The sequence below is a fragment of the Cimex lectularius genome, unplaced genomic scaffold (genome assembly GCF_000648675.2).
Source record: "Cimex lectularius strain Harlan isolate CLEC.00 unplaced genomic scaffold, Clec_2.1 scaffold342, whole genome shotgun sequence".
Lineage (NCBI taxonomy): Eukaryota > Metazoa > Arthropoda > Insecta > Hemiptera > Cimicidae > Cimex > Cimex lectularius.
Window position 1 is genome coordinate 249,227 of NW_019392927.1, and position 13,274 is coordinate 262,500.

General features: G+C 32.9%; 2 protein-coding genes across 5 annotated transcripts in view; one reads left to right on the top strand and one right to left on the bottom strand.

Moving 5' to 3' along the window:
* The first annotated feature begins 227 nt into the window (after window positions 1–227).
* On the top strand, window positions 228–6,669 carry LOC106661074 (methyltransferase-like 26). Of its 3 annotated transcripts, XM_014384207.2 has the most exons (5): window positions 252–382; window positions 2,358–2,438; window positions 5,196–5,265; window positions 5,378–5,760; window positions 6,335–6,669. In XM_014384207.2, exons 1-5 carry the CDS (start codon window positions 358–360, stop codon window positions 6,589–6,591), a joined length of 816 nt encoding a protein of 271 aa, XP_014239693.1. In that variant the 5' UTR covers window positions 252–357; the 3' UTR covers window positions 6,592–6,669. The 3 variants fall into 3 exon arrangements, with proteins under 3 accessions (XP_024085112.1, XP_014239694.1, XP_014239693.1); XM_014384208.1 differs by lacking the exon at window positions 2,358–2,438 and having other exon boundaries at window positions 231–382; XM_024229344.1 differs by lacking the exons at window positions 2,358–2,438; window positions 5,196–5,265 and having other exon boundaries at window positions 228–382.
* Window positions 5,875–13,274, bottom strand: part of LOC106661075 (LHFPL tetraspan subfamily member 2a protein) — an 18,025-nt gene continuing 10,625 nt past the window's right edge. For both annotated transcript variants that reach the window (XM_024229345.1, XM_014384209.2), the window contains 5 exons: window positions 8,170–8,296; window positions 7,609–7,887; window positions 6,891–7,004; window positions 6,693–6,835; window positions 5,875–6,575 (listed from right to left, as the gene is read on the bottom strand). In XM_024229345.1, coding sequence (XP_024085113.1) covers window positions 6,693–6,835; window positions 6,891–7,004; window positions 7,609–7,887; window positions 8,170–8,296 — 663 coding nt within the window. In that variant the 3' untranslated portion in view covers window positions 5,875–6,575. The remainder of the gene's footprint in view (window positions 6,576–6,692; window positions 6,836–6,890; window positions 7,005–7,608; window positions 7,888–8,169; window positions 8,297–13,274) is intronic.

A 13,274-nucleotide genomic window follows, 5' to 3' on the forward strand; every position in this document is an offset into this window, starting at 1 on the left:
GTTTCGGGGAAGGGGGTCCACACATTTGTCCTCCACCAAGTCAAAAAATCAACAAAATTAAAAAACATTCTTTTTGGAGTTAAAATAGCTGGAAATCCAGCAAAAATTCTCGAAGCAGCAAATCCAAAAATTATCCACCAATTTATCATCTATTGAACATGAAACGGACATTATCCTATTTATTGATCTAGGTGGTGAACGTGTGGTTCCATGTTTTGAAACCGAAATGTAACCTCGTGAACTTCATTTATGAATCAATTTGACTTTTGACAAAAGTCAAAACTCGAATCTTGACATTGACATAGCTTTAATTAGCTTTATCTGATAGATCCCCACCCGTTTGCGGCCTTCGGATTAATGTTGTCCAGTATCGCGTTGAGAGGTGAGTGTTGATCGATTTTTCAGCCTATTTCGTACTATTTAACTCATTTTTTTTATCTAACCACTTGTACACTAGACTAATATTTAAGGAAATAGCTCTACGTAGCTGTCTCTTAAAAAAAGGCAAACCACTAGAATCTCGTGTGAATAAACAATTTTTATATTCTTTGAATCTCTGATTTTAAAACTGTCTGTCCTTAACCAAATCCTTACAAAATACCTTAACTGGTAACTTGGTCTTTCAACAACAAACTTCTTTTTAAGTCTACGAGCCAAAGCCCTAGTTATGGATCAACAGGTTGACACAACAGCTGAAAAATGAATAGAGATATTGCCAATTTTAAAGTTTTTTTTTTATTTTTATTATAAATTGCATTAAAATTGATCAGAAATTATGTTTTTACTGAAGAAAAATTTAATTGTGATTTTAAAAAATAACAAAATAAAAGGTTTTAATTCCATAATCTTGTTTATTGGTCACAATTATTCGAAAATCGTGAGATGCGGTCTGGTGCGATGTAGGTTTCAGAAAAACCTTTTCTTTATCGTGCCAACGTTTCAATCTTTATTGAGGTCATCTTCAGGGCTCAAAGTGTTTGTTTTCTGCGTAATTGTGCCATTGTTGCATGTCGTGTTGAGAGTGCCACACGACACACAAGAATGACACCATCTCACCAACAGCAACATCACACCAAACCGCATCTCACGATTTTCGAATAATCATCGACTAACTGTCACTAATCACCACACATTGGACACAATAATTTTTTTAAACAAGTAATATCGTGTGTAATGTCCTCTGTTAGCTAACACTTCTGTGCACCTGTTAATCATACTGTTAATAAGGTTCACTAATTTTATAAGGAGTTTCACTCCATAGATGTTGCAATGCTACACTCATTTGTTGCTGGTCAATTGGCTGCGGATGGTGATTGAAAAGCCTTCTCGATTCAACGCATTCGATATGTGCTCAATGGGATTGAGGTATGAGGACAATGGAGGAAGGGGTAAATGGGAAATCTCAGACTTTCCAAACATTCATGAACAACTCTGCCTCTATGAGGTCTGGCATTGCCATCTAGAAATTGAAAATCCTTGGCAATGAGATCTGGTTTGAAAGACATATTCCTTGATAATTTCTTGGGCTTAATAGACTATGTTGAGGTTACCTTTAACAATATGGAGTTTACTTAGTCCTCCAGTGTAAATCCCAGCCCGGACCATTTCACCGCATAGTCCAAACTGCATTGAAGGGAGCATGAACTGGGGTGTTAACTCATCAGAGTACATAACAGCATTCCAATTCATGTTCTCTTCTAGATGCTCACTGCACCATATTCTCCTGAGTTGCTTGTGAGGTTGTTGCTGCAGGTCGTCTCAAAGGGGCATACGGTGTGAGGCTAACTTCTCAAAAATGATTACGAATAGTTTGGGTTGATTGCCAAAACGTCTTGTCCTTCATTTAGGATCTGGTGGCACTATGGAAAGGGCGTCTTGCATCAATGACAATACTTCTGTCCTCCCTTAGCATCGTATTGCGCTGAGATACACTACCAGGCCTCCTGTTGGCACTTACAGTCTCTCGGAATCGGGCTAAAGCCAATGACCTCGCATTGAGAAACCAACTGCCTCTGCGATATCCACTTGCTGGTGACTTCTATGACTCATTCTCACAATAATATTGCGAACTTCTGGTTCATCTGGTTCAAAATGATGTCTGCCCATGGTTAAAGAGAAAACTGAATTGAAATAGAGAAAAGATCAGAAAAAATATTTGTTTACAAAATGAGTAAACTTCATGTTTTCTATTCTTAAATAAATCTGTTATTACAAATGAGAAATAATATTTATTTGTTTTTGGTTTGAATTTTCTATTTTGTTTTATACAACTAACAATAATATATCAGTTAATTTAATTAAAATTAATAGGATAAGAATAAATTACAAATATCCCTATTCATTTTTGACTAATTTAGGATATTGGAGTGATTGTCGAATAAATTCTGGCTGTCCTGATGTTCTAGAATCACCCCAACGCCAAACGTTGCTTTTCAAAGTTAAGTACTTAAACCATTTAACATAAAAAACTATTAAAAATATCCCTTTCATATGAAAACTATTAAAAAATCTCACATTCATATGTGTCAAATGTAAGCTAGTATTAATACATATATTTTTTTTAATCGATGAATTATATAAGTCATAGTACAAAGTTGAAAAGCTTAATACTTTAACAAACAAGATTGCAAATATCTGATTACATGCCATGGACTGACTTATTCCTAATTCGTTTTTTGCAGTCTTCACAAAAGTTTAGTTACTTTTATCAGTATTTGTATATAGGGCTGAAACTTAATTTTGCAATTTACTTATTAAACTCAATTATTTATAATCAGGTAATTTTGACATAAGTTAGTGAATTTGCTTTTCTTTTTTATGCCTTGTTTAAAGTTGAATGAACAAAATTCAGTATTTGTAGATATTAATGAAAAGTAAAGTTGTAATTTAATTACTAGATGGAATTATTAGCCACTGATCAGATAATGTTGATGTAACGCAGTGAAATATTCAAAATTGGCTTTTCTTGAGTATATTTTGTATAAATTTGTATGTTTTCAGTTGTTGCAAAAGAAGAATATGGGATTTAATATTAGCTCCCAAGGTTATACTACTTGGTACTTGCTATATGCTAATTCGGTTTTTGTAATTGTCACCAAAGTTTAATTTCTTTTGTGTATAAAAATTTGTTATAAAAAAGTTTTATTTTCAATAGGGATGAAAATGGAACGTGTAATTTAGTTACTAGTCACAATTATTAGCCATTTATCAGGTAATTTTGTCTTAAGGTATTGAAAAATTTAAAATTGGCTTTTCTTGCGTATTTTTTGTTTAAAGTTGTACGTTTTTCATTTTTTGACATCATGCAAAAGAAAGAAAATGGGATTTAGTATTAACTACCAAGGTTCTTACTAGTACACCTATTTGGTTTTGCTATTGTCACCCAAAATTTGATTTGTTTTGTTTACAGAATGATAGGATAGGTTCAACTTCGCAGATTTGAACTTTTATAAATCAGAAATCAATAAAAATTGTAGTAAATTCTTTAAGAAAAATTATATTTAACAAAAACTTCATCTGTATTATAAAATACAAGTTTTGAATTTAGACAAGTTATTTATTAAAAACTTTTACTTTTGCATATAGAAATAATTTTATTTATGATTCACCAAATTGGTTGTATTTGACTAGATTTAATTTTAATTGTTTAATGACTAAAGTTAACCATGTACTTTGTACTAAAATTGTTCTTTAAATTGCACACAGTTTTTTGTTATGTAATAAGACCAATTATTAAAGCATATCTAGCCTTAAAGAATATTGTACTCATTGATTTTCTTTAAAAATTTTAAAACCAGAGTTTGATTGTTTTCTAATGTATTTAAACTGTTTTGTTTAATTAATTAAATCTATGTTATGTTTAAACATTAAAAAACCTTAAATAATTTAACTATGTGTGGCGATTAGTGATAGTTAGTTTATGATTATTTGGAAATCGTGAGATGCGGTCTGGTGTGACGTAGGTTTCAGAAATACTTTTTCTTTATCGTGCCAACGTTTCGATCTTTATTGAGATCATCTTCAGGGCCTGGAATTTATACACATTGTGTGAATTTTACAAATACATGTAGGGTGTGGAAAAAAAATTATGAAGTTATACAATGCTAGAAAATTTTAGATAAAAAAAAATGAATTTATACAATGCTAGACAATTTTAGATTAAAAAAATGAATTTATACATTGCTAGAAAATTTTAGATTAAAAAAAAATGAATTTATACAATGCTAGAAAATTTTAGATAAAAAAATGAATTTATACAATGCTAGAAAATTTTAGATAAAAAAAAAATGAATTTATACAATGCTAGAAAATTTTAGATAAAAAAATGAATTTATACAATGCTAGAAGATTTTAGATTAAAAAAATGTATACAATGCTAGCATTTTACAAATGCATTTAGGATGTGGAAAAAATTATGAATTATACAATGGTAGAAAATTTTAGATTAAAAATTTTTTTCTAGCATTGTATACTCATAATTTTTTTCCACATCCTACATGTATTTGTAAAATTCACACAATGTGTATAAATCCCAGGCCCTGAAGATGATCTCAATAAAAGATCGAAACGTTGCACGATAAAGAAAATGTTTTTCTGAAACCTACGTCACTTCTGACCGTATCTCACAATTTCCAAATAAGTGAACTATGTTTAAGTTTGAGGGTTTTGTTTTATTTTACGTTCATTCATCAACATATATTGTACGTCAGTGTTGAGAAAGAATTGATATAAGTGATGTTTTTCATTATTTAATAATATGTCATGTTATGTTTTATTTTTCTTCTGTTCTTAATACTCCTGCTGACCAGCTCAAATACTTTGACTTACTGAATATTGTTCTCCATTATGATATGTTTCCCTTTGTATGGCACCAAGAATGCGAATAAAATATTTTCTATTCTGTTCTATAGATAATATAGTTTTTACCAACAAAGATTTTCAGATGGTTTTTACATTTCTGACAAGTTTTTATTAGTTATTGGTAATTATTGTTTGATTGTGTTCACGTTTTGTCCCTATAAAATCTTTTGATAAAAAATTTATTTTATTTACTGCTTGATAAAATATTAAGTTAGGAATGGTATTTAAATATAACAGTCCGTGAATATTATTTCAGTTAGGATTTTATGTTTGTTTTATTTTGATAATTAAATAAGTTTGGCGTGATTAATAAATATTTATTTATTATTTATTAGATAAATTTATATGGGAAAAAGCCATCAAAAGGCTAATCGTAAGGATGTCTTCTCATGAGTCATATCTAAAGTATGTATAAAAGTCCACTTATGAAAAATGTCTGATAAAAAATTAAATTGTTAAAAAGGTTTTTAAAGAAGAATGTAAGACAAACTTTGTTTTTTTGTTTTAAAATGTCTAGCTTAAAGGAACAGATGGTGAAGCACAAGCATCCGGCTGCTGATCGCAACAAAGAGCCAATACTCGACGCACTCAAGCAATACATTGACACATCAAAGGAAGGCTCGCTTCTTGAGGTTTCCTCCGGCTCTGGTCAGCATGCGGTCCATTTTGCGCCTCATTTCCCTAAAATTGTTTTCCAACCGACGGAGTTCGAATCATCATCGTTGAACAGCATCAAGGTTTACAGAAAGGACAGCTCGTTGAAAAATATCAAAGAGCCTCATTTCCTTGATGTGCGCACTCCAGTCGATACTTGGATTAATGGCACTCTTAAACCGAATTCGCTTGACTACATCCTCAACATCAACCTGATTCACATCTCAGAGTGGGCGTGCACTGAAGGTAATTATCTCACAATGCACAAGCTGCAAAAAAAATTCAAAATGTTAAATGTACTGGCTGGTAGATTTTAAAGAAACTTTCATTCATGAATAGAAGGTACATTTGAAGATTGAATAAAACACTAAGTGAAATATATTTATTTCATGCATCTAGCAGCTATAATAAAATAGCAACATTTGGTCATATTCACTTACAATAAAATGCATAAAATACACTTAGTTCTTAAAGTCTCAGATTAAAATTTATAATGAGAGCAAGCATTCCGCTAAAATTTATATTTTTTCTTAAATTTTGATAGCATAATGTTTCTAGGAAATTCATCATTATTATTGATATATATCATAAACATGGATCAAGGTGTAATTGATGAAATATCATAAGTTCATTGGGAATATTCAAGAATACAATGCAATTATTTTTAAAACATAAAATTAATAGTATGTAAATAATTATAATAAATTAAAAATTAATTACATTTAACTACAGTTAAAAAAAGATAATATATAAATAATTATAATGTACATAAGCGTAAATTTAAAAAATATCCTTTGGTTAATATATCGTTTATTTACAGGCCTTTTCAAGGGAAGCAGCTACCTCTTGAAACCTGGTGGTTATTTGTTTACATATGGCCCTTATGCGGTAAATGGGCAGATTACACCCGAGAGCAATGTAAACTTTGACAAGATGCTGCGAGAAAGGGACCCCTCATGGGGACTGAGAGACATCGAAAAGGAGCTCAAGCCTTTGGCGATCACAAACGGCCTTCACCTCAAAAACCAACATGACTTGCCGGCAAACAACAAATTCCTTGTCTGGGAAAAGAAGTAGTTTAATTAGATTAGGCTGTATCTATGTGTATATTATTTATATATATATCATTTTAATAAAATTTATGTTTTATTGAAATACTTGATTTTTTTAAACACTACCTAGAGCAAACAGACGAGGGTATCCCCTTTCTCGACATGTCTGCAAACTTTGTCACTTGATGTAGTCTTCTCTGCATAAACAGAGATGCTTGCTGTTAGAAGTGTTAAGAGTATACCAAACACCGCTAGGTAGATGGACCAGCCTGAAATGGAATTTATTTTAAAAAATCAAACTCAATCTTTTATTAGTTCTTTTACCAATTGAACAGTCCCCAAGGTAAAAAGGTTGCGCCTCTGCGCCACACAGCCTGATCACTCTGTTGCTTCCCCATCCAGCAGCGTACATCACGATTCCAAGAACGTAAAAAAGCCCTGAAAACCGAATGCTTGGAATTGATTTTTCATTAGGAAAATAGCCGAAAAAAGAAAATAGTTATTGTGATAAAGAAGAGGGCAATGTACGACCGCTTAGGACCTTGTTATCTCATCAACCCTTATCTGAGCGTTCATTGAGGCAGGGCTGTTCCTTTTTCCCATGTCTATAAATGAATAGTGCAGATATTTAAATTCAAATTGGGTCATAAAATTGTGCCTATGATATTTGAATCACACCAACTTCACTTAATTATTTATTTTTTACTTTATTTTATTTATTTATTTTTTATTTGATTTTATTTAATTTTATTTATTTTTTTGGTATTTGGATGTTAAGCCCTCCTGTATAACAGGAATTTTACATTCTGTCATTAGCACATGATTAGGTGTAATATGAAAGTAAAAAATTTCAAGATGTGAGAATTAATTTTTTTTATTATAAAATGTACGTAAGAAAAAATGGACTATTAAATTATTGTGAATTACACATTATTTCACTATCCATTCATTTCTAAACAATGAGAGTACGAAAATAATCTTTATAACAGTATTTTAAAACAGTGAACTACTGAGAACAACTAATTTTTAAGGCTTCACTCACCTGCGAGTGCCTGAACGCTTCCGGTGACGGTGAAGATGCTCTTCTTGTAGACACTTTGGATACAGCAGCTAAGGAGGGCAGCCATAGCAGTGAAGGCCATGACGGTGAGGCCCAGGGTGAAAAACACAAGTGACAGCTTCCACATGGTCGGAAAGACGTTGGAATCCGTTGAAAGTCCATCGATGGCGAATACTGCGCAGTTTTTTGTATGGTTCAACCTTGTGCACCTGTTGAACACGCCCACAGTCGGTGTGTTAGTCGCCACAGGCACGCCGTTCTCTTCAAAAAGCAATAAACACAATTTATAGATTTTCATTAGCTTTTGTCAAAACATACGTCCAAATTTCCTAAGGGTTTAACTTATAAGAATGTTTGACTGAGGACTTACAAGTTAACATCTTTGGTAGCTGAAGAGATCGTACAAACTTTTCTAGTTACATTATTTACGAAGGTGACGTTCATAATTCAATAAAGTCAGAGATCATCCACTGCACTCACCATTTTTTTTATGTTCGTCAGATATTAAGAATAACTAAGTATGTGACATGATTAATCACTTACCAGAAACGATCCTCTGAGGTCCGATGAGCCATTTTGGGCTGAACAGAGCAGAGAAGACCGACAGGGTCGCCACAATGGTCAGCAAGACCCAAATTAAGCTGATGGACGTCACGATGACATGTCCCATCTGAAGAAAAAGTACAATCTATTATGTATATTGTATAACCCGTATATAGAGGAGTAATTGCTTTATTTGATAGGCCATTTGTGGTTTATGACGTACTTTGAAGACATAAAATTTTGACTATTGTCTTTTTGTGATGTTTTTTCTGTCTGCGTAATGAATCTCGGTCGTTTCCGGACATTTTGTTCTTACCCTTGATTTATTTGTCAGATGTGTTTGTCGTTCTATTCTTTTTCGTTATATCATAGCAACAAAAGTTCATCAAGACAATCAATGCGCAATACAAATGAATTCTCGTCATTATGATTTTTCCTTATCTCGAAGTAGTCACCCTTTCGATAGTCGGTTGTGGAAATCTTGAGAACAAACCAGGAAACGATAGCTTTGACCTTTGACATTATATTTTCTTATACTTTGACTCTAATTCGAACGATAACATTTTTTCTCATCGTATTTATCATAAAAAGCCGTAAGAAACTTCGTACATGTCTAATAGCCTGAGTCCGTCTGATATATGTGTATTTCCAACAAATTTCATAAACATTTCACCTTATTTTATTTTTAATCTTACAAAGATTTTTATGTTGGACCAAATCTGTCATGAGTTATCAAATTAGATTTTATTTATTAAAAAAAAAGAAGATTAATGAATAGCCAAAAGTCGGTTACTCTGTAAAACAACTATTTTATGAGGCTGTAAGAATGATATTGCTAGTCAATAGAAAATTTATCAGAAAAAATAAAGCTACTGACCAGGAAGAAGAGAGATGGAACTTGTGAACCAAGTGATGATCGATATTAGCTGCCGGTAACGCTTCGTCAACAAGCCAAGCATCACAATTTAACAAGATTGTTAACTCACAAAAAATAACGTCAAAAACAAATTAATAATAATTTGGTCAAAAATCTTACGTAATTTATACACAAGCTGGAATCGAAAATCAAAAACAACCCGGCCAAAGAATTTTGTTTCGTTTGTTTATTAAGCTTAATTACTTACAATAGACAAATATTTTGACCTAATTTGAATTTTTTTAAGCAAACTTACAATCGGTTATATTTTAAAAACAATTATGGTAGGATAAATGCACTGTATCGCGAAATGTCTTCCCTTACAATCGAATATTATTATGATACCAGGATGTATTGTATATGATAAGTTGAACGTTGGTGTAGTAGAGACCTTTCGTCAGTTGACATTTATCGTATTGCTTATGTCAACTACATCTAGCAGTTGGCTTCATAGCTGGAAGTCATGCTTTCTGCTATATATAATGAAGTTATGCTATTGAACTTGATTTTGTTATTTGTGTGATTTTGTAGGTCTAGCATGGCCGTGCAGAGAAAAATCTTTACAACAATATACGGGCTGCGTTTTAGCTACAACCAGCTGCCATACCACCTGGCCAAAATTGGTATCTTTGACAACGTGGGGTGTGAATGTGACACAAGAATAACCGACGATGCAAATCACGTTATCCTGGGATGTATCAATAACTTAAAAAAACGGGGAAATGTTATATAAATATCTTCAACAGGACGGAATAGATTTTCCTACAAAAATGTAAACTCTTCATAAATTCCGGAACAAAAAGCTAACCCACCCAAGTATTTCATTTCATTGTTATTTTATTACAAAAATGACTTTTTCAACTAAATTTCAACTGAATTTTGTTACTTAATTGTCAATAAAATTTGAATCCCGGGAAATAATAATAAATATTGACTTTTTAGTGGAACAAAAAGATAGCACACCTGTTCTTTGTAAAAAATTCAATTGTGCAGTAAGTTATGAAACTCAGCTTGTTGCTACTATCCATGTTAGCGTTTGTAATTATCGAAAAACATAGGATGAAGTAGGAAATTATCTATCTATCTAAATAATCCAGAAGACTACAGAAAGGAGAAAATACCAAGAGGACCATCTGTCTTAACCAGGGATGAAAAACGAGCAATTTTGAGAATTTGTGATGTTTAGTGACCGGTAGTCATTGATCATTCGGGGATCGTGAGATGCGGTCTGGTGTGACGTAGGTTTTAGAAAAACATTTTCTTTATCGTACCAACGTTTCGATCTTTATTGAGATCATCTTCAGCATTGTTTATTGATATAAACATTGTTTGAATTTTACAAATACATGTTTATACTTGTACACACATGAAAAGTTTAGATTAAAAAAATGAATTTATCAATGCTAGAAAATTTTAGGTTAAAAAAATGAATTTATACAATGCTAGTAAATTTTAGATAAAAAATTGAATTTATACAATGGTAGCATTTTACAAATACATTTAGGTATTTGTAAATTATTAGCATTGTATAAATTCAATTTTTTTCCACATCCTACATGTATTTGTAAAATTCAAACAATGTGTATAAATCCCAGGCCCTGTAGATGATCTCCATACAGATCGAAACGTTGGCACGATAAAGAAAATGTTCCGAATAAAAATTTTGAGAATGCTTCAAATTCCTGTTTGACAGCTCGGCAAATCGCACAAAGAACTGGAGTATAAACCAACATTAAAAACGTAAAGAGGGTCATAAATGATGCCACGCACATCTAGAAGAAAATGAAATGGATACTGCACTAAATAAAGTTAATAAGGAAGCCATAAACAGTTTACCTATCTACTAAACTGCTCAAAAATTAATAGTGGTATTGCCAATTTTGTAGTATTTACTTTCCCTAGCATTTTTACTGTATTTGCATTATAAATTGCATTAAGAGTTATTAGAAATTATGTTTTTACTAAAGGCAAATTTAATTGTGGGATTTTTGAAAAAATAACGAAATAAAAGGTTTTAATACAATAATTTTGTTTAATGACACAATCAATTTTTTAAACAAATGATACCGTGTATAATATCCTCTGTTAGCAAAAACCACTGTGCACCTGTTAGTCATACTGTTAATAAGGATGTCACTAATTTCCTAAGGAATTCCACTCCATAGATGCTGCAACGCTGCACTCAGATGTTGCAGATTAACTGGCTGCGGATGATCGAAAGGTGTTCTCTGCAACGTATCCCACATGTGCTCAATGAGATTGAGGTTTGGAGACAATGGGGGAAGGTACAGATGGGAAATTCCCATGTTTTCTAAACATTGAGTAACAACCCTGCCTCTATGATGAGTCAGTTGTCACCCAGAAATCGAAAATCCATGCCAAAGAGATCGCTGGTTTGATGGAAGTATTCCTGTATATTTCTTGGACTGCGGTGAGATTGCCTTCAACAATATGGAGTCCAGTTCGTCTTCCAGTGTATATCTCAATACAGACCATTACACCGCCTCCTCCAAACTGCTCTGTAGAGAACGTACTGGAGCATTGTATGCACGTTCCCGGTAGACACTTCTGCGCCTGCTGTCCCTACACAGACAGAAACTTGACTTATCAGTAAACATAACAAACTTCCAATTGGTGCTGTCTTCTAGGCACTCACTGCATCATATTTTCCGGGTTGCTGGTGGCGTGCTGTTGGTGGTCGTCTCAAAGTGGTGTACCATGTGAGGCCAACTTCCCATAAACGAATCGTAATCGTTGATAAAAGCTTTGCCAAAACATCTTGTACTTCATTTAGGATCTGGCAGGCACTATGTAAAGGGTTCCGTCTTTCAACGGACCAATATTTCTGTCCTCCCCTAGCGTCGTAATGCACTGAGATCCATTACCATGCCTCCTATTGGCACTTCCAGTCTTTCAGAATCGGGCTGAAGCTCGGGAGACCAAGCATTGAAAAACGCCAACTGACTCTGCGATATCAACTTGCAGGTGACCTCTATGACTTATTGATTATTCTCACAATATTGCGAAATGATGGTTCAAGGTAATGTCTTTCTATGGTTAAATAGAATACAGCTGTATTAAAATGGAGAAAAGACGAGAAAAGGCGTTTGTTTACAAAACGAGTAATCTTTGGTAAATCCGTTATAAAAAATGAGGATTAGCATTTGTTTTCGGTTTGTATTTTCTATTTTGTTTTATCCCACTAACAAGAATATATCGGTTAATTTAATTAAAATAAATACAATAAGAATAAATTTCAATTATCCCTATTCATTTTTGAGCAGTTTAAGCAGAGGCATAGAGAAGACTTCTATTTTCAGATGTAACGACGGCTCAACGGACTGAGGCTGTTTGAGCATATTATTTCCACGACCTCGTAAAGGAAGAAGTGGTTATTTTCCAAAAGACTAGTAAGTAAAGGAAGTATGATGATATGGAGTGGCTAGTAGAACAGTATGCAATATCTAGAATCAATAAAAAATCAAATAATAAGGACCAATACAACAAATACAATACCATGTGAATATGTCCTTCAGTTGGACATATTGTTCATACGGCAAAAGTGGTAAAAACTTCTTCTTTTTTTTCAAAAATAAAGATGAAGTTTTGGAATGGCCAGCCCATAGGACTCCTGAGTTTACTATAATTGAATCTCTTAGGGGATATGTGAAGGCTGTTTATAGGAGGCTGGAAGTTCCAGAACACAGAAAAGATGAAACGCACTATCCAAGAAGAATGGGAAGAAAGAAATTTTCTCAAGATGTTCGTAGCCTCTACGACCTTCCAAATCGAACGCTTACTGGGCTGGAGAAAGGTGCATCCTACTGGGTGTTAAAATTATTTTGTCATTCATTATGTTTTTTTTTAAATTTTAAATAAGATTATTTGGAGATCATGAGATGCGGTCTGGTGTGACGTAGGTTTTCGAAAAACGTTTACTTTATCGTGCCAACGTTTCGATCTTTATTGAAGTCATCTTCAGGGCTCAGAGCGTTTGTTTTCTGTGTAGATGTGTAATTATCGTGTAGATGTGTCATTATCGTGTCTCGTGTATGTCTCAGTGTCGTAAACACCACACATTTTAAGCAAGATTGAATAAATAATTTCTAAAAATCTGCTTTGTTTTTGTCCCTCCTCGAACTTTGCGTTTCAAGAGAGCGATGAGGACAAGAGTCCTAGTTTGTTTTAA